This window comes from Thalia democratica, unplaced genomic scaffold (assembly GCF_965202585.1).
Source record: "Thalia democratica unplaced genomic scaffold, ktThaDemo2.hap1.1 HAP1_SCAFFOLD_488, whole genome shotgun sequence".
NCBI classification, from domain to species: domain Eukaryota; kingdom Metazoa; phylum Chordata; class Thaliacea; order Salpida; family Salpidae; genus Thalia; species Thalia democratica.
The window spans coordinates 1-26,360 of NW_028139531.1; the positions used below are offsets into that span (position 1 = coordinate 1).

The following is a 26,360-nucleotide window of genomic DNA, read 5'->3' on the forward strand; positions in this document are numbered from 1 at the left end:
AAAGGTTCAGAAGCACTGGTCTAACCTGTTAATTAAATTGCTAAAGTTATTACAGTAGCACTAATTAAATTAATATTAAAAGATGCAGGTGTTTTAGATATAAAATTCATGTATAAGAATTTTAGAGTTAGCATTTAAAAAAATATTTTTTAATTAGAATAAGATATTTAATACTCGGTTTGAAACGGAAGGAAAACTTATAAATTATATTCAATAAAGTTATTTAACGATAATAGGAATCATTTAAATCGAATTTTCGTATTGTTGTGTTTGTATTTAGCTATTTACATAAAATTTTTAAAACAAAATTAAGCTGTCAGAGCAGTCTTTACAACAAGGAGTCAAAAATCTTTTTAATAATTTATTTTAATAGTACAAACCTAGTAGGATAAAAGTTTAGTAGAGTATTTAAGGTACTTAAGGAACTTAAGTTCTTAAGAATATTTTCTAGTTCGAAACTGCGTAATGTTTTTTGTCATTAATATTTAAAATAAACGTAGTATACTTTTTTCGCTAATTATTATTCTACCACAGATATTTTAAAGAAAAACAGAGACAAACGAGTTTCTCTTGTTTGAAAAAAAGTTAATCTATTTTAAAAGTTACTTTTACATCTGTTTTGTATTTTAATTTAATTTAAATAGCGTTTAAGTTTAATAGAGAGTATTGAAATAGGTTTTTCAAAAATGTGTAAGATTATTTCTTTACAAGATCTATAAAAATTGTACATGGGGAGTTAGTGAATACTCTAAATATACAAATTAAACTAAATTAAACTTATCAGTTTTTTTAAGCCTATTAGTGTTCTCATAGTGTAATATAATTATTTGTTTGATAGCAAATAAAAAAAATCAAATAAAATTTAATTTTCTTACACTAGCCTACTTACTTAATAAAAAATAAAATCAACTTTTTTCTGTCTTAGTTTTCAACATAAAATAGTAATTTTTTGTATTGAAAATCAGATTTGTTTATTTTTAAAAATTAATATTTCAAAACTGCTCTTAGCAGTGCAAATTTTGAGACTTTGATCTGAGGAACGATTAATAAATTCTTTTCATTGTAATTTTAATTACTCATAGTATATATTGTGGTAAAACTGAATTAAAAATTTAAACAACAGTGTGAACTTTATTATACTAAGTTAATATATGTTTTAATTAATTTAAACAATAAGTAGTAATAACAAGACAAAACAGTATTATAACTAAATAAACCGTATATTAAAACAACAATTCTTAAAAACAAAAACTTTTTTTGTCTAGCACTCAAATACTTTGTTCTTAATGTCAAACTTTTTTTTGTAAAAAAATTGCTAAAAATTTAAACAAAAGTTACTGGAGTACATATTTTAATTAATTAAATCTATTTCGCAAAAAGTTGAACAAGGTGTTGATTTTCATTTACAGATAGAGAAATTTTACTACATAAACGAAATATTAAATGTTAAACTAATAAAAAGGAAGTTTAATTAAAAATATAACTTTATAGTAATATTTAGAACATACATTACTATACTTGATAAAATCTAGCTATTAGAAAAAAAGATTATTATTAAAAAAATTAAGTTTTTAAATATTTATTGATAAACATTCCGCTTGTCGCGGTCAAAATTAGACAGCTCTGACTTAATGTACAACGAAAAAAAATCATATTTGATACAAAAACTGTAATTGTACGTTTGTGGCAAACTCAATTTCGTCATTGAATCACAAATAAATTTTGTAAACTAACAAACCAATAGTTAGTAAACTTGAATTTTTGATTTTATGCAAAAAAAAAAAAACTCTTCTTCGTTAAAATCTTATTTTGTCAGTATATAACGAGTTTATAATCTCATTAATATCTCTTATTTTAGATATTTTTGTGTATAAAAACGTTGGTATTTCCAAATAATATTACTTAAACTTGTTTAACAGCGCTTGTTCATATATATTTTATTGCTTGTTTCACCAAAAAACAAAATTATTTAAATTTACATGTATCAAAAATTGTAAAGGATATTTTGTTTAACTTCAGTAAGAAATTGTTTTTAACTTATTTTTATTAAAATAAAATTTATTAATAGACCAAAGTCAGCCAGAAATTGAAAACTTATCAAAAAACCTAACAAACTTTTACAACCATACAAAAGGTTGGTAAGTATATATATAATCTAACAAACTTTGAGTTGATAAATTTATCATGTTGCAAGAAAAGTGACGTATAAAGTAAAAACTCACAAATTTTTATTTTTCATTGAAGCATATGAGAAGTTTGTATTTTGAACTTTTGATTAATAATTTCCAAGCAAGTTTGAACGGCTTAAACTGGCTGACAAATATACTTGTTCTGAAAGTTTATGTATGCTTTTATCTTTAAAGCTAAGAGTAAAGTTTTAGATTATTTCCACCGATGAAATTATTAGTAAAATCAAACTTTAATTTTTTCAATTGAAAAACCACAATTAACAGTTTTAAAATATTCTAAACTTTCCGATAGATAATTTCTATCCTAACAAGTTACAATAAAAAATTATTCATTGACTTTTTTTGAGAATGATACTGTGATTTGTTAAAAATTGTAATTGTTAAATTGTATTCTACATTTGGGTTTTAAAGCTTAAAGGGTTGTCTAGTTCGATTTTAGTGTAGTTATGGACACTTAAAAAAATATTTATATTGCAAAATTCAATAAAAAATTACTTTGACGTTATTAAATATAATTATGTATTCGCAATTTATAGTTGTCTTTTTTGTAGTATTAATAATGAAATTAACAATATCAGTTTTACTCGCAAAGCTATAGTTATTTTCCTGCTACAATCGTAATGAAATTAAGGCTTATTATCTTATTTTTTCAATCTTGATTTTTTTTAATGTTTTGCTTTAGTATCGTAAAAAAATAAACTATGTGGAACTATTCTGCACTAATTTTTTTAATTAAATTTAATTCTATAGTTGTTGTGTTAATAAAGTTTATATTTATCTGTTTTTAGTGTTACTTAAATTTGTTTGTCTATTTAGATTGCCTTTGGGAATGTTAATCTTTTTAATTAATAGTTAATAGTTTAAGTTTATTTATTTTAATACTTCGGACCTACACAATTAAAAACATTAACTTTTCTTTTATTGTAAACGGCACAAAATAAAACAGAAAGCTTATTAAAATTAAAAGAAGTTTTTAATCTTATTACAATGATACGTTTATATATTAAGTCTTTATAAGTTGTTATAATTGTTGTTTTTCGCCTATTTTGTTATATTTATTTTGTTTTTTTTTATCTATATGTTTGCTTATCTTAGTTAAGTTACTATTTAATTTATCTATAGTTTTTTAATTATAAACTTTTAATCTATCTATAGTTATTTTTGCTTAATTTTGCTAGTAGTAATTGAATGCTTTCTGGTGAAACCTTTAACTGTTTATAAATTCAAATTAGCTTTTTATAAAATGGTTGATAAAAGTTAGCTTAAATCAATTTTAATTGTTTATGTAAATAAATATGTTTTTGAACGAATCATATCGCAAAAATCTGTCAAATATTCGTAATACAACAAAGTTATACTTTAATATACAAATGAAACTAAGAAATTTAATAAAAAATATACTTGGTTGTAAAAAAAACGAGAACCTTAATATAAAAAACGAGAACCTTAGATTAAATAAAATGACTTTAAAATAATTTTACTTCCACTTCGCAAATTGACACCCACAAACATTGAAAAATGATAAAAAAATATTATTTAGCATTTTTATGTGATTTAGGTGATTAGGTGGCAATGAAGTAAGAAAACTGTATAGTGCAGTTTAACAAATCAAAAATATTTACGGTTACTAATTATTTTTTTCAAAAAATTTGTTAAAACATGCAAAATAGTTAAAGTTTAATATTTAGAGACCTTCTCTCTAACAGATGGTCTTCTGTAGAACAGGGAAGAAATGTCTGACTTGCAAATAAATTTTTAGCTACGAAAAAAGGTACAAATAATTAATTCTCCGTTCCATTATCTTCAAATATAGAAAAATATTTTATAAATTGATTCGTTAAAAAATTTAAGAAGTTTGCAAATACTTCCTATATTAACTATTTAGTTTATGTTAAGTTTTAGCTTTATTGTTAATCAAACTTAAAACTAAATTTATTTAAATTAGCCTAACAATTTTACCTTAGCTCTAAATTTGACAATACAAGTTGTTGGGAAAACTGCAATAGTTGTAACTTAATTGCATCAAGTAATCCTCGCCTACCTCCAATTGAACCATTGATTCAAAAGGTTCCTTTTGAGTCAATCGTTTGTGATTATTTTCAGTTCAAAAGTTGGTATTATTTTGTAGCTGCCGACACACTTTCAGGATGGACAGAACAACAAAGAATCAAATTGAGTACAAATGATTCTGGTTCAAAAGGGCTGTGTAAATCTTTGCGTCGTATTTTTGTGACTTTTGGTGTTCCAGTTGAAATATCTTCTGATGGAGGTCCAGAGTTTTCTGCAAAAGTTACCAAAGATTTTCTGAAACGATGTTAAAAACGTATACACCATCGAATGTCATCTGCATATCATCCAGTGTCAAACGGTAGGACGGAATTAGCGGTAAAGGCTTCTAAGCGATTGTTAATGGAGAATGTTGGTTTAAACGATGAACTAAATAATGACAAAATGGTACAAGCTTTACTTACGCAGAGAAACACGCCTGATCCAGGATGCAAACTATCACCTGCACAGATCCTTCTGGGACGAAATTTAAAGGACTAATTGCCTTACCTTAGGAAGAGTATTATGGCTTACAATAACCCACAGATCTTAAACATTTGGCTTAACGCATGGAGTAAAAAGGAAGAAGCTCTTAGGTCACGTTATGTTAAGTCTCTTGAAAATTTAAGTGAGCACACAAGATTGTTGCCACCACTGAATTGCGGTGATCATGTCATGAAACAGAATCAAGCAGGTAACTTCCTTAACAAGTGGGGGAAAAGTGGTGTAATAGTAGAGCTAAAAGACTATCATCAGTATGTTGTCAAGATTGATGGATCAGGTCACTTAACTGTACGAAATCGAAAGTTTTTAAGAAAATTTAATCCTCCTGTTTGAAAATCTCAAAATAGTATCCCTTATCATAGAAAAGCAAACATACCAACGCAGAAGTTGGTTATTTCTGACAACTATGAGAGAAAAGATTCTAAGGATAGTTTTGATTGTGTGCGGTCCCATAAAGAAATATGTTTCAAAGCTGGAGATAACGTAGACAAAATTTGCAAAACAAAACCAGCTACCTTCCTTTTACCTGAGGACTCAAATTGCACTGATGAAAGCTAATCCTCTGAAAATCAGAAAAATGGTGTAATGTCTCGTTTGGACCCTAATGATAAATCTAGGGTATCTAAAAGAAATTTTAATGACGATGGAGTGTTTCCAGAAAATGAACTGCGTCGTTTCGGTCGTGTAAGAACCCGGAGAAAGATTTATGATGCCGAAAGTGGTACATACAAACCTGTTTTTAAGTTTGTGATTTTTGTAAATGATTTATTTTGTTAGCCAGACGTGTCGTTTTATCTCCTTGGTGATAAAATCTGGGAGGAGATGTATAAGTATTTACCTAGCTTTCATTATGTTTTCTTGTACAGATTTTATCATTCTTTTAATTAGTTTGTGAATAAACTCAACAAAGAAAGATATATTTATTTAACTGTTATACAAACTGCCTTTTAATGTTTAAAAAAAAATCACAAGTTGTCGCATCACAATTTAGTATATTTACATAAATACAATTTTCATTACAGTAACCTCTCGCTTATTTACGCACATTGTGTCCACAGAAAAAGTGCGTAAAGATGTGAGAGATCGTAAAGAAACGAGAAGTACCAAATATACTCACTATAATGGCTGTTTATTAATATTGCTTCTAGTTAAAAGCAGACTGGGCACTTTACCACTTTCAACTATTTGTTTACTTCATTTATAAATATGAAAACAACAGATAAAACTATACATATATTAAAAAAAGGATTTGAATTTCTATAAAATAACAGTAATACGAGTAGAAATAATTTTACTATTTTAATAATAAGTAGAAATTATCTTTATCTTTATTTATATGTGACATTTATATTCTATTCTACTTAGCAAATTCAATTTATAATTAAGCATTTCTTTACAATTATAAAATGGTGTTTATTAATATATAGGGCAAGACTGCTGTATTATTTCTTTGTGTTTTAAACTCTCATTATTTCATTATACTTTCATTATTAAACTCGGTCATGTTTATTTCAAAATTTTGATTTAATCTCTTATTGTTAACAAAATTTCTGATATACTGAGGTATAACTAAATGTTTATCAATTAGTCAGGGAACATAAATTTACAAAGTCTAAAGATATTGAGAGGTGTGTAAGCATTCAAAAACATATTTTAATTTAAAAATATACATTGAGCCTAATTTGTGCAAAATTAAAAAAAAATAAAAATTTTTATTTTCTGAATTTCATAGAATTCTGAAATGCGTAACTAAACGAGAGTGCGTAACGTCACGAGTGCGTAAAGATCCGAGAGGTTACTGTAATCACAATTTTTATGCAAATCATCAATAAGCCTTTCTTTTTTTTTCCGAACATTATCAAATTTTGTTAACGGATTTATTAATTCATAGAAACTTATTAATCACAAATTAAACACCTAACAAATGTTTCAATCTTACAATATTAGTAAATTTTTAGTCGTAATAAAACTAATAAGTTTTTTTTTTAAATAAGCTTTCAATTTTTATTTTGTGCCGTTTATAATAAAATAAAAGTTAATGTTTTTAATTGTGTAGGTTCAAAGTACTAAAAATAACAAATTTAAATTATCAATTATTACTTAAAAAGAATGAAAATTGCCAAGAATATTAAAAAAAACGGATACTTTAAAACTACAAAATAACACAAACAAAATATAAATTTAAACATTACTATAATATCAATTATAGAATGAAATTATGTTGAAAAAGATTAATGCAGAATAATATTTCATAACTTTTAACTTAAACGATATCAAAGCAATACATAAAAAAAAACGATTGAAAAACTAAAACAAAACGTCTTAAAATAATAACGATTGCATTAAGAAAATAGTTATAGTTTTGCGAGTAAAACTCATACTGTGAGTTTTGAAATTTTACAACTATGTTCTTCGTGACGAAATAAGCTTACAAAACACAAACAGTCGCATATAATTTTGATTAATGAACAAATAGAACTTCTTGTAGCAAACTAGATGCTTGTTAGCTTGAATACGTTTTTAAACTTTAAAACCTGATAAAGTTCGGATAATTATCAGTAGACAAATATTTTAATTTGAATAGTGTATTACAAAAAAAAACATTTTCACTCACATTTTTTTTACTAAATATCGGAAGTATTAACAGTCGTGTAGTTTAAAGTTGTTTTAGTTTAAATACTTAATAACATTTATTTTATTTCTTTCCACAAAGAGTAAATATTATGTTTTTTTTTAAATGTACTAATAAACATACTACTACATTATTTTTATTCTAGACAAAATTATGTAATATATATTTTGCTTATAGAAAAACCATTTTTTATTAAGTAGTTTTATTAATTCTATGTTATTTTAAAAACATTTTCATTTTTAATTAGAACTTTGGTATTTAAAAGTTTTTATGCCATTAAAAATGATACAAAAAAAAAGTGCTCTATTAGCAGTATTTTATTAGGAATTCAAGTTAACCAAAAGCGTTAAAAATGAACAAATTGGTAATTATTTAACTAGTTGCTTTGTTTTATCGCTAGTTAATGCGATAGTTTTTTTACATAAAAAGGTTTCTAGTGCTACGCTAAGTTATTTTTATAAATTTTGTCTCAAAATACTTATTAAATTAAGTAAAGAAGCAAATAACTGTAATATATTGAAATGTCCTTTTTATACCGTGACAATGCGACAAAATTTCTTTATGAATATAATTTTTTCACATAAAACTCACGTGTACCTTCAATATAAACTTATTGCGAGGTAATTTTAATCTTTCGGTGACGTAATGATCACAACCCACAAGTTGTCGCATTTAAATAAGCTATATATAAAATCCATTTAATTGCTATTTAATTTTTTTGAGTTGTTTACTCCAATTTTTAAAACCTGATATATCGGGCAGTAGTTTAAAATTCAAATTAAATTATACTTAATGGTTTTTTAAAATTTAATCTACATAAAGGGATTAGTATGTCATTTATTCAATATATAATCATTACCATTAAATTAAGTCTTTACTTTATAAAACATTTTCTTTTAATCATTTAAGCGATAAAATTAAAATAAGAAAGATAAAAGTTTTAACATTTTATAAGTAACTAGTTAACTATATTACGAAAAGACATATAACAAAATTAATAGTAACCAACTTTTTTTAGAATTTCAATAAAAACGCAGGTGAAATTATGCAAAAAAGTTCTTTTTAATGCCAAAAAGCAATTTACAATCAATAAATGTAACAAATTTCATATTAATTTTTACAATAATTCATAACGCTAAAAAAAATTAAATCTGATATTCTGATTAATTTTAAATAAATTCAAAGGAAAATATTTATTTAGCACTTTATTGTTATCTGCTAAGAATCATACTTATAGAACTAACGCAAACAAATATCTAGCCTATTAAAGTTTGTTGTAGTTTTGGTATATCATTATATAATTTATATAAATATGTTGTACATCAGGGGTCAACAAACTGCAGACCTCAGAATAACTGCAGCCCCCGAAAGGTAAATCTGCGACCTGCGATAAAAAATCTGCGGCCTTCGAGCATTTAAATATGACCCGCTGAATTATGTATTTAAGTTTTTTTTTTGGTAAATTGGTTTAATTTGATTAATTTCTTTTTATGTCCGTAATTACCATTTTAAGAGAATTACAAAACTTAGCTTTTGTAGCTTAAAATACTGAAAAAGAAAGAATATAATTCGAGCAGTGTTTTTCTGAGTTATATAAAAATTTTCTTCTTACTATAGCAACTTATGATCTCAAAAAATGTCAAAAGTACAAAGATCCAGTAAATGTTTTATTAATAAACTAACTGCAAATGTGTTCCATCATGTGCAAAAATTATGATTATTCATTTACCAAAATGACATTTATTTTGAGTTTAGGTATTTTGTTTAACATATAATTTATACCTCTTACATCTCTTAATATATAAAAACATTTAAAATAGTATAACTAAAAGAAATAAGGTTAATTTTTTTTTGGTGTTGTCATATTTTGATTTTTTTCTAGCTTTCTATGCACTTTGATTATTTCCCATGCACACCAATGTACTCAGGTGCTCATTTTTTAAATCAATACTTAAATAAATACTTAAATTAGACCAAGTTTAGTTAAAGTTCAGTTTTCTATTGATATTGTTTCAACGTGTATATAGAGTTTGTAACAGTTTATGTTATTTATAATTATCTGCTTGTATAGGGTTCTGTTTCTTCAAACATCAGTTATGAGGAACAGAGCCAGCTAGAGATGCAACTGGTATTTTGACCAACTTAGTATATATACGCGTGGGTTCGCTGTAAAATTAGAGCTTGTTTTTAAGACTTTTTGACTTCATAATCTTACAGCGCGTTAATTATGATGCAATTCTTATTGCATAATTCACTTATATTTTGACATTTGTGTTGAGTTTTGTATTGTGCATAGTTTATTTCAAGCATAATTCTAGATTTATATATATACAAATGTTAATTTATAAACATCTATTTAGTTTTAGTACAACCAGTTATTATTCATAAAAAATAAATTTATCGAAATTTTTATGAACAAGTACAAACATTTCAACTGAAGTATAAAATAATTTTACAGTTAATAACTCTTTTACTTATAAGTGAATACATAAGTACATTTATGTTAAAAAATATATTTTGATGTTGGTTAAGTACGTCAGAAGGATACATAATTTATTATTAGTTGAATATAATATTTCTGTCACTATTAATTTTTATACCTACAAGTTTATAAAAGTTGATATATAAATATATATGCAACACAACATATTAGAAAAGCCAAATGCTAAAAATTTAAACGATAATGTTTTGTTATAACTATAGTTTTTATAAAATTAGTAGATTATAAAAAAACTGTTGTGTTTATTTTGCACTTAATAGAATTTATAAACAATATAAAAACAATATATATAATTTTTTAAGTTTTATTAAAACATTAAAACCTGTTTCTAAAATATTACGACGTTTCGTCGCAAAAAAAAAAAACTTAGTTGTTAATTTTCGATTGATAAATAACAATAAAAAATATAAATAAAAACTTAATTTATTTAATATATATTTAAAACTTGATAAATAAGATTTTAGAATACTTTCACAAATGGTTAAATGTAGTAGTGTAGTACATCAAATTGTTAAAGTATTATTTATTATGTTACTATTGTTTTAATGATATTACTCAAAAAATAACTTATAAAATTAAATGCGACAGTTCTTGGTCATATGCCACAAAAGAGTTTTATTTTTAAATAAGAAAGTAAAAGTGATGCGAAATTGATACCCATTTTTTGATGCTTAGAAAACCTTTTTGTAAACATAAACTAAAGTTGCGTAAATTAATAAATATACTGAAAAGTTTGAATAGCTTGTATGAGATTTTAAATTAAAGCTAACATATACAATTTTTCATTGTAATACATAATTGATATAAGATCTTAATTTAGAGTTCTTAATACCTAATTTTGCTTATGAAAATATATAACTACTTAAAGGAAATAAAAAATCAAAAAAATCAGTAAATGAAGTAAAATATTTTTTCAAAACTTTTTTTTTTTTAATTAATAATTTTAACAAATATTTAATAATCTTATAAAGTCACTTTTTTAAGTTAAAACAAAAATGTTTAGCAATAAATTAAGTCAAACCAAACAGTTTTTCGTTTTCATGCATAAAAAGGATTTTCGAAGAATTAGACATTGATTATATGTTAGTTTTTGCTTTAAATGTGAACTATCAAATGTATTTTAACTATTTTACCTTTTAAATTACGATTGAAAATCTAAAAAAATGCCTTAAATTTATTAGAATTGCGACAAGAAAATAGTTATAGTTATGCGAGTAAAACTAATGTGTAAATTGCTAGCTACATAAAATAATTTTTGCAACTATGTTTATCGTGACGTTGTGATATAACAACACACAAACAGTCGAATACACTTTTGATAAATAACTAAGTAAAACTTGACATAATATGTTTGTAGCTTTTTAGCTTATCTTGTTTCTAAAATTTATAACCCGATAAAGTTCGGGTAACTAAAATGTTATTAATACTAAAAGTAAGACAATTATAAATTGAGAATAACATAGTTATTGTTTACAAACGTCAAAAAATTATTTTTTTGATTTTTCAAATACAAATAAAATCAAAATATTGTCGTTTAATAATTTTTAATCATTCTTGACTACTATCTAAATCTTAAAACCGAAGTTATTTCACGAAATATAACTTAACAAAAAATAAAACAATCAACAAGATAATAGTTAATTAAAAAACAGCTAAATGTTCACTAACATTAAATAAAAACTTTTAGTTTTAAGTTGCTATTAAACTTTTGCATCAATGAATCAATTAGGTATTTTAATATTTTTTTTTAATATTTTTTAGTTTTACGCTTAAACTTTACATTGGTATGTTTCGACAAACTTTAAGTAAAATACCCATTCAATATTTATATTTTATGTAAGCACTACTTGATATTTTAAGTATAAGAATAATGTTTGTAATAATTTTTTAACGCTTAAATAATAAGCCTTAAAGTGTCGGAGTAGTATAATAAAGTGAAAAATTTATATTAAACAACTTTTACTATTTAAAAAAACGTTCATTAAATGCAATAAACTAGCAGGAAACAATTAACTATATACAAGTGTATACAAGGTATAAAACTATAAACTAATGTTCTGAAAAGTTTAGTTGCATTTTTATCAAAGTAAAATTTAAAAAAAATTAGGATTTACAAGTTAATTAAAATAAAAAGTTAGATGAGTTTTAGCTTTATATGTCATACTATTAAAATCAAGTTTTTAGTCTTATGTTATTTAACTAAAAGTAAAAATGTTTATTTTTCTACGAAAACGTTTATTATATTTTTTTTAACAACTAGTTTAAAAAGTATATCGAAATATAAGTAAACTTTTTCTTTCGCATTTTTTACGTCATTCATAATCAAAAACAATTTAATAGTCTAATGACTATAAAAAATTTTAAATTAACTTTGTTGACTGATTTGAATAAATAATAGCTTAACAATTATTTTTTAATAATGCTTTGTCAAAGGGTTTTCTCAGAGCATATTTATACTGTATTATGTAAATTAACTTTAATAAAACTTTCATATCATCTATGTTTAGTGGTACAAAATGTTTTGTTTATTTTTTTTTTGTTAAATTTTGAACTCTATAATAAGTATTTATATTTCTAGTCTAAAATACTTTTTTTTCACTTAAACCAACTAAAATTTAAATCTAAACTTTTAGCCTACCTTTGCAATGTCGTTGTTTAAGCCAAATTATAATTTTCGAACTAAATTTGTTTTTTACATATACATCAACATATTTGTCTTTTTATCAGGAGTGTTATGCATGTGTTAGAAACTACTTGTTACCTATGTTTTTTTGCTATACAACATATACAACCTGTGCTTAAATATACCATAAATGAAATTAGACACTATTAAAAATAGTTGACAGGTTTGTGTGGGTTTCGCAAATTTTAGTAAATGATATCAGTATAATATTTATTGTATTGTTTTTTTAAACATTTCAGATAATATATTTTCTGATATATACTTTTAGTTTAATCGTTATGTTGCTAATAAATTTTGCTATTTACTACAGATTGTGTAAAATCGGGTAATCTTTATTTATATCTTTACAGCATATATTTATAAAACAGTTTTGTTTCAGTTATTTTGTTTTAATCTTAAAATTAGTTTACCTTTAAAGATTACAAACTCTATTAAATTTTAATAATTTAATTATTTCATTCATGTTGAGAACGATAAATTTACGACTCATAGTTCAATATTAATCATTTCAGAATCAATTTAGAACGATTACCATGCTAGATTGATAAATGATATAGTAAGTAGTAAAGCATAACTGTAGCATAAACTTTAGATTAAAATTTAGTTATCTGTGAAAAAATCTTATACCTATGAGTTTACCCATTGGAAAAAAATGTATTTAATTAAACTCATAAGAAAAAATAACAGGAATGGAACCTACTGTTAGGATTGCATCATTAGAATTTCGGTTAAGGACAAACTTTAATTGTCGTATTATTTTTGATACAGGTTTTTACACAAGTATAACACTTCAACAATAGTTGTTATAGATATTTAAGACATGTTTTTATCAAATTAAATATTAATAAAGAATACAGTGAGTTTTCTGCAATTATTAACTAAAGATTTGTTTTTTTCTTTTATAATCGACAACAACTTAAGTTATTCTAAGTTATGTGAAGAACACAATTTTAAATACCAAACAGTTTATTGAAACAGAAATAGAAAAAACCTTTAACTGGTAAACACAACTGTCAATAACAGACATTTAAATTACATGTCAATTTAACAAAATACATGATATAACCTTTATAAAATCATTAAAGTACTTTAATGCTAACCAGTTTTATTTTCAAAACATATTATTTATTAAACTTTAGATTAAATAAATATGGCATACATAATGTTTCAAAATTTTTATAAGTACTTTCAAAGCAAAGTTAGTTCATTTTTCTCTCAACTTTTAACTGGATAAAACCAAGGTAGGCAAGATGACGTCTCAAACCTCACTGCCGACCACCGCCAGAACCATTTTGACCAGTCTGTTGTTCTGAAATCTGCCTTTGATCTACATTTTGACCAGTCTGTGGAATAAAAAACTGCCTTTGAGGTAAATTTTGACCAGTCTGATAACCATAGAACTGTATCTGAGGTGCATATTGACCAGTCTGTTGACCTGAAATCTGCCTTTGAGCTACATTTTGAACAGTCTGTTGACCTAAGAACTGCCTCTGAGGTACATATGGGGCTATCATCTGACCAGGCGAGGATCCAATTTGTTGGCCAACGTTTGGCTGCATATAACCAGGAACTCCACTCATTAATTGAATAATTTGAATATTTGGGCCAGGCAGTACAGCTGGTTGTTGTCCAAACTGGCTGATTGGAAGGTAAGTGCTACTGTAAGGTAATATAGCTGGTTTTGGGACCAATGTTGTGGGTACAACAACTGGAACTGAAATCTGTGCTGGGTTCTGCCCGAAGTTTACAATAGGGGCAGGCTGTTGCAAAACTTGACTCACAAGCTGATTTGTGGGTTCATAGTAACCCTGGTAACCAAAATAAGTGTTAATACCTGTAGATTGGGGCCGCATAGATATATATTGCCGGGTGACTGGTTGCAACGGTACTGGTCAAACTTCCACGGCTGCCCCAAGTGAAGCGTTCTGTGGTTGTAGACCACCTTGAGAAACTTTTCGCTGGGCCTGTTCTTTCTCCGCCTTCTGTTTTTCCCGCTCGAGTTGTCCCGGCAGCATTTCAGGATCGTAGCTGCCTTTTTCCCAATTCATGCCGATAAAGGTTCCATTTATTTTTACTTTGTTACCAAGCTTAAGAAGGATGTAAGCTTCTGTAACCGTGTCAAAAGTTAGAAACGGGTCCTACAGTGGATTTTACAGTCAGGAAAGTGATTTCTCAGCATTTGCTTGTTAATACCGTGTGACGTACCAGCTTCGAGGAATATTTTCCTGTTCATTTTTATTTTCAAATGCGTGTAAAAACAGTTTATTTTAAAGTTGTCACAATTGCTAGTAATAAAACTGCTATCAGTGCATTTTAAATTATAAATTTGTTTATCTTTGTATTTAAGTAAAAATAAAATCAAAACTTTAAGTAAAAAAAATAAATGTTGTTATTTCTAGGTGTTTAACTATGTTTTGTCATCAATAAAACATTTCCAATTGATTAATACTTTAATTAAAATGTTTTGCTTATATTATCTTTAATTTTTGTGGAAGTAAAAAGGAAACTAGTCTGACTAATAAATAAACTGTTTTTTGATAGTGGTTTTCAAACTATTCAAACTATTTCGAAGTTATTTCTATTGAAGGGGTAGGAGTGAAATGATTGGAAATTTTTTACAAATTAATTATTTCTTAATTGAGAGCTTGAATTAGAAGTCATTTATATCAAAGAATTTTTTTATATAAACTTTTTTTTTTCCAATAAATACAAAAAATTACAAGAAATTTATTCTGTTTTATGTTTTTTTTGAGGAAGAGACCTCAACTTTAGGAAGTATACTTTGATAAGCTTCTTTTTTAGTCGTTTTAAGACTCTATAAGAGATGTAGTTACTTTTATGATAATATTTTACACAAAGCTATGAGCCTAAGAATTTTAAGTTTAAATTTTTACAGAAAAAAAAATATCAATAAAATTTATCTCACATCATTTTTTTGAATTAAAAACCTTAAAATTTTCATAACTTTTCTTGTAATATTTAAAAATATTTTCTGAAACTATTTTTAATAGTTTAAAAAATAATAATTTAAAAAATCCTCAATAATTGTACTGCAAAAATATTCTTAATAAATCTTTGTTATTGCCCTATTAGTTTTTCTTTCAATAAAAAACCTATAAAACTATAAAATTTTATTGTTTATATATAATTTTTCTTAGTTAAAATTGATTTATATATTTACAAGATTAAATATACTTATCATAATATGGTTTTACATGCTCAGTTTTAGAAAAAAAAATTTACATTCTGTTGTAAAAAATTATTGCTAAGTAATAAAAAAAATAAATTACTTCTTTTCTTAAAGTTTATTCGATATTTGCAAAACAGCCTTTAGTTTTTTATATAGTTTTTATATAAAATGATGGTAAAATATATAAAAAAATTTTAGTTAGTGGTCTAAAAATATTAATTTATCTCAGCTAGTCTAAGCTGTACAAATTTTCACTAACACTTTAAAAGATACTATCTAGCCATTCAGACATCTATTTTTTTTCTAATAAATAATTTATACGGGGTATGAACTTATTACGTCAAAAAATGTTTAACATTTTTCAAAAGTTGTTACGGTTTTTGACAATAAACTTCAGTAAAATTGACGTTAAAGTATTGGATTAAAACCTTAAACTAATTAAACTTTTGTAATAATATGTTTATGTATAAATTATAATAAGTTGTAACTAGTCGGTAATATTTCAGTAGATTTTTATTATATGTTTAACAAACTTCGTCTAAAAACTTTATTATTTATCTTTTGCGTTCAAGTTTATCTATTTTGTTTAAATATATCGCTTTTTACTTTATTGTTCATCAATTAATATTTATTATTAAACATAAATTTGACTAAGAATTAGAAATTGGTATTTAAAATCCCATACTGACTTTCAAATATAAAAGTTTATAAATCTCCAAACACCGCTTTTGCGGTATCAAACTATTCTATGCACGAATTAAACAAATTTATACAAATAATATGTAATAACTAGCAAAAGTAATCAATAAGTATTTGTTAAAATGTTACTGTGACATTAACTTTTATTAGGACGCCGTGGAGGGTAGAGCATTGGAAAAATGGTAAACCTGAAAAACTTAAGATAGTCTTTTAAAACTTTAAGAAACTTACTATAACTTTTCAAAGAAACATTAGTTTATAAAAGATTTACAAAAAACATCGGCGAAAGTCAGCAGTGCAGAAGCCTGGACTTTCGTTTGCCGTGAGACAAGCTCAAGTTTAACAATAGGGTTTGATCACGCCAAATCGATCATCTGACCACAAGTTTCGGTAGACTGAGACCGGTTTCGTCCTTATTAGGACTCATCAGTCAGTCACAACCGAAAAACTTGTAGTCGTCAATCTACAAACAGTTATCATGGTTTCACAATGAATAAACTATTTGCTAGCAATGATCAGTGACGTCAGCATTGTCATTTGCCGTGCAACGTTTAAAACATTGTCCACTAAGCAAGACATCTGCACGCTCGTTTTAGTACGATCAACAAAAAACATCGGCGAAAGTCAGCAGTGCAGAAGCCTGGACTTTCGTTTGCCGTGAGACAAGCTCAAGTTTAACAATAGGGTTGATCACGCCAATTCGATCATCAGACCACAAGTTTCGGTAGACTTTCGCCGATGTTTTTTGTTGATCGTACTAAAACGAGCGTGCCAGATGTCTTGCTTAGTGGACAATGTTTTAAACGTTGCACGGCAAATGACAATGCTGACGTCACTGATCATTGCTAGCAAATAGTTGATTCATGTGAAAGCATGATAAACTGTTTGTAGATTGACGACTACAAGTTTTTCGTTTGTGAATGACTGATGAGTCCTAATAAGGACGAAACCGGTCTCAGTCTACCGAAACTTGTGGTCTGATGATCGAATTGGCGTGATCAACCCTATTATTTATAAAAGATTTGTTTTATTTCTAGTGCTTTTATTTAACTTCGTAAATTTAAAGTAAATAAAATAAAAGGTTTTTTTCAGATAGTTGCAAGTATGCCAATTTATTATAATTTGGAGTATAAAAAAACTTGAACAATTTTATTTAAAAAAAAAATTACAAGCGATTTGTTGCGTTAGTAATATTTTTATCTTACTATTTAACTCTAAAAGTATTAAGATAAGCATTTTTTTTTTATTTGTTAATTAATCCCAAACCCATAATATATACGAAGTGTCGCTACAGGTAACTACAAAATATTATTGTGCAGTATATAATAGTTGTATGTGCCAATAGCTAATGCTAAAAACTATGTCTTAAAAAAAGTTTATTTTTATCTATTTTTACCAACATAAACGTTCAGTTACAAAAACAACAGTGTACCATATAATTTTGTTTTATTTTTAATTTATTAGTTAGACTTGAACTTAAGTAATTTTTTTTTAGATTATCAATTTTTTATTACCTTATTTGTTGATTACTTGATCTGTTGTTAATAGAAATAGTTTATATTTGTTAATTGCAAAATTAAAATTAAGTTCAAAATTTAAATAATAAGTAACTTCGTTTGTGTATTAAAGTATTTTAGCTAATTATTTTTAGACTTCAAAATTTGATAAAAGTTTGCATGCTTTTAGTATACTTTACATTAAAATACTTTAAAGTTGTATACTTTTAAGTACCTGTGAGATACAGTTTAAAATCAAGTTAAAAAATTTATATGTTTGTTTTCATTTTTAATTTTTCTCAATATATCTTGTGGGAACATTTATATGCGGTAAATAGAAACTTTAGAGAACTAAAATAATTTTTAAATTTTCATATAAAATTTCATTCTTTTTATTTAGAATCGCTTATGTAACAAAAATCTAAATTTTTAATTATTTCAAATTAAATTAATTTATTGATATATCATTGTTATAATTTTAAATTTTTAAATATTATATAGTACAAAATGAAAAATATATATAGTTTGAACAACAGTTTAAAAAGTTTGAACATACAAAAACTTTATTAATCAAAACGAATAATAAATATTTTTATTTTACAGTTGTTTCATCTAATTCTTAAAATGTGCACTATAAAATAGAAACTTTTAATAGTTCAAGATAATTCTCGAAAAACTTTAGTAAGTTTTAACCATTTATTTTTAACTATAATAGATTATTATTAAAATAAAATATTGTAATAAGTTTTAGGTTACTACAAAGTTACTATATATTTATTTGATTAACTTCGATCAACAGACAAAAAACTTTCTGTAGTCTGTGAGACAGGTTTCATTGTTATTTGAATTTATAGATAGTTAATTTAGTAAGAACAAAACTCGAATTTCAGTCTACAAAAAGCTCATCATCCAATGATCGACGATTACTTTTTTTTTGACATTTGTATCGATTATTGGAAAATTACCTTTAAACATAACATTGTAATTACTTATATAACTTAAACTAAAAGTTTGACCGTAATTTGTTAGTGAATTTTCTGTACTAAATGTACTATAAAAAAATTTTACTATAAAATTTACTTTTGCTTACTTTGTTTTCAAAAGTTTCATATGATAAAACTACTTTAATAAGCATACAAAACAATTAAATAATAATATTGCCAACATATTATGTTACAGTTTTGATAAGAGAAAACTATTTTTAAGAAGTATACAAAAAAACTTAATGTTTGAGTGTTTTTTCTTTTAACTTAAACTTAAAATCATTAAAAAATATATTAAGTTATAACTAAGCTTCATTTTTTTAAACTTATTTTTTAAATTAATTATTTTTTTAATCTTCGACTTAGATTTACTTTATTTACATTGCCACTTTTCGCGGTATAAACTAAAAGAAAACTATGCCTTATTTATATCAATTAAAACGAATTAATATACAGATTTCTTGAACTTCTATTTTTGGTTTTTTAACGCTCTTTAAATCATTAAACTTGTTATAACTTAAAAAAAATAATATTCAAACAGCTATTCAAAATACCTAAAAAATCGTAAAACAACATGTTCAAATGCTCAGTTTTAAATTTATTGTCTAGTAAAAATAAAGTTTATTACAAAATATGAAAATTTAAAAGTTAACAAACTTAAAAGCTCGTATTGTTGTGCAATGAAACTATCAAAATAAAAAAAACAATTATAAAAAAAAATAATACCAAAAAGTTTTTAAAATAATAAGTGGTTTAAATTACTAGTAATTATATTTTGATTCGTAATATGTACTCTTAAAGTAATTAGTAGTAAACATTATTTTTATGAAAACCGTTATAAAGGTAAATGCAGTAAATGCGGTGAAAAATAAGCCACTACAGAACAAGCAAACAAGTAAAAATTATTTGTACATTATGATATTTTAAAAACAGTAATTTGTAGCTTTCCAAAAAGTCACACTTTAATTCCGTATTTAATTGAAAATTTTTAAAACTTTTGTAGTTTTCATTGATTTATAAAACAAAACAAGAGAATAATTACCTATTTAGTAGTTAGAAACTTTTATTAATTTTATTGTATTGTACCTACCTTAAAGTATTTGTTACAAGCGTTTGAACTTTAAACTAGTAAAACTAAAACAACTTAATAAATATTTATATTGTTACAAAACTTTTATGCTAACTGTATAACAACTAAATCTTAATTACTTAGTTACAAACTAGTGAGTTTTTGTAATAAAAAGTTAAGCACATTTAAACAAAAAAAAAAATTACTTATAAATTTTAACTTAATGTAAGGTTACTAATTGTTTAAATGTGGTTAAGTTATAACTTATATAGTTTTTGAAAACGTCCCCTTGTAAGTGCTTATAAAAGTATTTTAAATACTTTAAAAGCTAGCAATGTGATCATATTTAGTTAAAACTAGTTTAAACGATAATGCGTCATATTCAAAGAAAACACATTATTCAAAAATGAACATAACACCTTTTAATTTGTCAAATCAAGTTTCTCTCAAGGCTAAAAAAGTAATCCAGGCTTAGGCTATAAAGATTCTTGACAATGTTTTTAATTTGATCAAAATAAAGATCGAAGCAGCACAGATCCTAAACAAACAAATAAGTTTAAAGAACAAAAAAATTCCAAAATATGAAATCAATGAAGCATTCCTTTATATCAAAGACCATAAAGCGAACTTTCCACACGATATCAACTGTAGAATAATTAATTCATCTAAAACCCACTTAGGTAAACTGTCAAAAACCATTCTATGAAAACACATAACAACCACAAGAAAAAAATCAATGCTTAGCTAATGGAAAAACTCTGGCGAAGTGATAGATTGGTTCGAAAAAATCAACAACAAAAACCACAAATGCTTCGTGAATTTTGACATAAAGAACTTTTACTCAACTATCAAAAAAAAACACCTAATAGATGCAACCAATTTTTCCAACTCTTATTCAAGGTTCACAGAATTTGAGATAGAGACAATTATGCACACATGCAAATTAGTAATGTTTTACGATAATAATATGTGGAAAAAAAAACCAACACCAATGACAACTTCGATGTACCTATGGGCTCATTTCACGGCGCCGAAATATGTGACCTTGTAGGTTTATACCTATTACACCATTTGTCTACGATTAAAAACACTGAGTTAATTGGACTCTACAGAAATAATGGACTTGCCGTTATCAATCAAACAAATAACAGTAATATTTGCAAAATAAAAAACAAAAATACAAGAAAACTAGCAGACATAGTGTTCGACATTACAATTAGCGCAGGTGAAACCTCCACCAACTTCTTGGACATACATTTAAACCTCCTAACTGATGACTATTGCCCATATGTAAAGCCAAATGCAAAGACCATCTATATTGACAAAGATTCTAACAATCCTAGAACAATTAAGAAAAATATCCCAAAAATGATCGAAAATAGAATTTCAAAAACTAACAAAAAGCAAAGTATCATTTGATAACGCGAAAAAAATCTACCAAAACGCTTTAAGCAAAAGCAACTTCCATCATAAGCTCAAATATAATCCAACAATTAATAACAACAAAGCAAAAAACAGAAAAAGAAAATGTATATTTTACAACCCACCTTTCTGTAAATCACTGAAAACCAAATTCGGAAACCTCTTTTTTAAACTGCTTGACAAGCACTTCCAAGAATCAACAGAACTACACAAAATCTTCAATAGAAGTTCCACCAAGATATCATACTGTTGTTCCCCAAACATTAAAGCACTAATAAGTGGAAATAATAAGAAGCTGCTAGAAAAACAACAAATAGAACCGAAGCTATGCAACTGCACAAACAGAGAGCAATGTCCAGTAATGAATAAATTTAAATTAGATTATAATTAATTAATTAGGTTATACATTTAACTTATACAGTAGCGCTTTTAATCATCTTAAACGAATTTTAATTAAATACAAATTTTATTACGAGACACTATTCAAAAAACTACTTATTCTAGAGGTTCATTACAAAAATAAAAATACAAAAAAGACCATTAAGTGTATAAAGTTACATTACAGTCAAATTCTGTTTGTCTACAAAGGATAGGTTTTCTATTTAAAAATCATATAGCTTTCATTTTAACAAAATCAAAACCGTTTAACAACTTTTAATTACATTAAATTAATATTTTTGTGCAACTTTGATATTTATGAGTATTTATGCTAACACCAATACTACGCTTCATAATCAGATACTTTTAATGTTGATACAAACAGTTTTATTTAAGTATAATTCGTTTAATTACATATTGTGCTATACATTTGTGACTGTTCTATATAGTTGAACTTAAGCTTTGAAGTCTAAGGTATTTTTTAAATTCTAGTTTGTAAATTTAACTAGTTATAACAGCTTATAAATTTCTACTGAAATTACATTAAAAATACTAAATTTTTTATTAAAGTATATATGTGTTTATTTTTAACTAAAAAAACTTTTTTGGTTTAATGTCTGCTATAAGTAAAGTAATGTTACTCTTAAGTAAGCATTGTGAACACAATCAAATTATTTTTTTTCAGACAATTTTTTTGCAAAACAATAGAATACTTTTCTTAATTGCTTTTATTGATAAACTTTAAAAAATTACATAAAAGTCCAAAAATTCTAAGGTACATAAATTTGTTTAAACTTTAAACAGTATAAAAATACTTGTATATAGAATACAAAGTGTTCAAAATATTTAAATATCTAATTTTTAAATACATAGTTTAAACACAAATCTAGTCCTTTTTATTATCTTACTGACAATGTGAAAATTTTAGTTTACGATGTTTAGCTAACAGTTAAAGCGAACTATTTTATATACAAAATACTAAAAATGAAGTACATATCAAATAACATTTTCGACCAAGATGTTTGTTATTAAGTAAGCTTTTTTTTTGGTTCTGGTATGATCCTTTCCAAGTCAGTAATATAATTGCCTCATAATTGAATCAAGTTAATTCAATTTTAAACTTATTAAGTTGTTATATTTAATTTAGTTTTACATATCCTGTATAGATTTAAGTATTTCTATAGATACGTTTTCTTACAAGCTAAAACATTCCATATACTTTGTTTTAATTTTTACGAAACTAAAACTTTAACTTTTTGTTTCAAGTGCTAAGATTATTAACACTTAGAATTTTTTCAAACGCTATTTTAACTCGGAAAAAAAAATTGTTTATACTAAGTTTTTGTACTTTTTTTCATGTTCAGTTGTAAATTTTAACGATTCATTTTATTACATAAACAAAGTTTTATTTTTTTTTATTTTTTTACAACTTTGTTTGTGTTTTATTCAGTTTAGTTGGCAAAACTTTTGTAAACTAGGTGAAATATTAATTGTCGTTAAAACAAACAATATTGATTACAGTTAACTTTCTATCTTAATAATGAATATATTTTATGAAATTAAAGTATCTGTTTTATTTACAAAAAAAAAAACATCAATCTTTTTAGTATACAATACAACAGTGATAACAACATTGCACATTATACATTACAGAAAAGTTTTTAGTAAAAAAATAAATTGCTAGCTTATTTATTTTAAATTAGACATTAATGGTAAAATAATAAATCTAAATTATAAAAATGAACTATTGTAAATGAACTTAGCTTATTGATTTTTTTTAATTTTAATGAAACACAAACTAAAATTTGTCAAAAAAAGAAACACTAAATGAAAAAATGTAAAACACAAGACATAATGAAAAACGTAAGACTTAATGACAGTAAAACTGAATATCTGAATAACATGTAAAAAGCAAAAAAAAATTTAAAGAGTTAATAATATAAAAAAGTTTAAAGTTATAAGTAAGTTCAAAAAGAATATAAAAGCGAATTTTTTTATATATTATAGCTAAATATTTTAAAAGATAATAGCAAAACAAAAAGTAATTTAAGTCAGGCAAAACATAAAGTTAAAGATAAAATTACATGTGGTAATATGAAATATAAAATTAAAAAAAAACATATATCTGAAACATTTTATATTTATCAAAAGCTGGAGTAGTTACAAAAAAATCCTAATTTTGTCCTAAACAAAAACTTAAATGTCTATTTTAACCTTTGTAATGAAAATGCATCCTTCTATCTGTTATGTTTATAAAAAAACTTATAATTTCCCTATAAAACCACTACAGTTTTAAATTAAGTCTCTACCAATAGAAACACTTAGGAGTTTAATTTATACTGACCCATGGTATTTCTTAAATAAGTTTTTATTTTCTTAAAAGATTAAAATGTCCTTTAAGCTTCAGTTGAAAAATAGGCATAGTTACTAGAACTCAGAAGGTTAATATTTACAGGAAAATTATCAGAAAGATGGTTATTCTTTATGTACAGCAGAGGTTTTACTAACCCCCCGCTGTGCATTTCTTGTCGACTGTAAATAACCATTAATTCGGTTGGTAGCCTTTTACAATCTACAACAGAATTGTTACTTGTATATCATATTTAACTTATTTTTGATTTTTGTTTGATATAGATTATTTATAAATGTTAAACAACAACTAAGATTATATGAGTTTAAACATTTATTAGCAAACCCATTTATTTCTATAGCTGTATCAAGCTGACAATGAAATTAATACTTTTGTTGTGAATCAGAAAAAAAAGAACTAATATACAAGTAAGTTAAACTTAAATTGATATTAATTAAAAGAAAATAAGTTATTTAGAATAATAGTTTAGTACAAAAATATGTTATTTAAGTTTAACTATTTAACGTATGAAGTTAATCGTTTGCTAATAAAGATCCTAGCGAAACAAATTCACTCAAGTGTATAATAAGAATAAAATTAAAGAGTTTTTTTTTTCATTTTTCACACTAACACATGTTTCTGAGTTTAAAAAAGTTAAAACACATCAACGTAGCTTTTTAAAAAATAAACACTGTTAGGTGAACGTAAGCTAAGTTACGTGTATATATGTGTTTATTAAAATAAGAATACAGGCTGGCCGTTGAAATGTTCTTTTAAAAAAGCCGTCAAATTTAACAATTTCCAGTATGTTGCTTCTACTCTTGGTATTAGCAAACGATAAAATTGACTACAAATTACGTTGAAGCAGAGCTAGCCTGTCAAGTACAGTGATTAGATAGAGTATTAGATAGATTTATAGTGAGTATTTTAAAATTGTTATGCATTTTACGGTAGTTTGTAAATGTTTATAAAATAAATAAATAAATAGTAGCGCTTGTGAAGTTGATTTTTTAGTAGATTAAATTTTTTAGTTTATTAACATCAAATTAAATTTTAATTAAAAACTAAATCGACAGTTTTTAAACGAGTGTTAAAAATGGACTTATATTATTAAATTCTACAGTAAGGCTACTTACAAAAATTGATAACAAACAAGAACTACTTACTTACAAGTATTATTCAGGTTTTAAGTTTACTAATATTTTATAATTTACGCAACTAGTTTTATAACAATATAAATATTAATAGTTTATTTTCCTTAACTGAAAACAAAAAATATAATTTTTGTATGTTGTATGGAAGACAAAGCCTTTCTTATGTGAGCTAAAGTTTGTTATAAGTATTTTAAAAGTTTTACAGCAGTTAAAAAAGACATAAGAGTAGTTAAATTGTTGAACACGTATCAACTTAATATATATTTTATTATGAAGGTAATTTGTTATAAGTATAAGTAAAAAAAAAAGAAAAATGAATCAGTTATTCATCAATATGTATCACATATTTACAATGACGTGACGTATTTTTCTAATAACACAAACCTCTTGTTATGAAATAAGAATTAAAATATATTAGTTTTCAAATATTTACTTCCACTTTAATTTGACTATTTTTAATGGCCTAAACCGGCTAAAAAACATAAATTGAATACTGTAAAAGTTTGATGTTTGTTAAGTGAAAGTTAAATATCAACCACAAAATTTAGAAGGTTGTATGACGTTTTTTTTTATAAAACAACGAAAACAAATCAAAATTTTTTTTTGTTATTAACTATGCTTAAAAGTAAATAAAAGATATTTTCAGTTTAACCGAAAATGCTGTACAGGCATAAATAATTAATGCAATGTTTTACACATATGGAAGAGTAGGTTCACAATAAACTTTACAGTTTATCATCACGCAATCGGTAATCAGAAAAGTTCTGGTTGATAATAACTGTTTAATTTATTTTTTACTTTCACTTTTAACAAATTAATATCTAATAAATATATATTAATTTAATAAGTTTTTAACAATTTAACTACTCTTATGTCATTTTTTACTGCTGTAAAACTTTCATGTTCAAAAAACTAAAAAAAAAACTTGTTTGAAATAGGCAATGTCTTTCATTAAAAAAAAGAAATTGATTTATTATTTTAAATTCATAATCAACATAAGTTTGTAACATGTAGTTTAAAAAAAAAATTGCTTAAATTTTAAATGATATTAAAATAACAACTTAA

General features: G+C 24.7%; 1 protein-coding gene across 1 annotated transcript; it reads left to right on the top strand.

Moving 5' to 3' along the window:
* The first annotated feature begins 3,432 nt into the window (after nt 1–3,432).
* On the top strand, nt 3,433–4,736 carry LOC145846536 (uncharacterized). The gene is made up of 3 exons (XM_082953259.1): nt 3,433–3,445; nt 4,318–4,503; nt 4,549–4,736. The coding sequence occupies exons 1-3, from the start codon at nt 3,433–3,435 to the stop codon at nt 4,734–4,736; spliced, it is 387 nt and encodes a 128-aa protein (XP_082809385.1).
* Nucleotides 4,737–26,360: the final 21,624 nt, after the last annotated feature.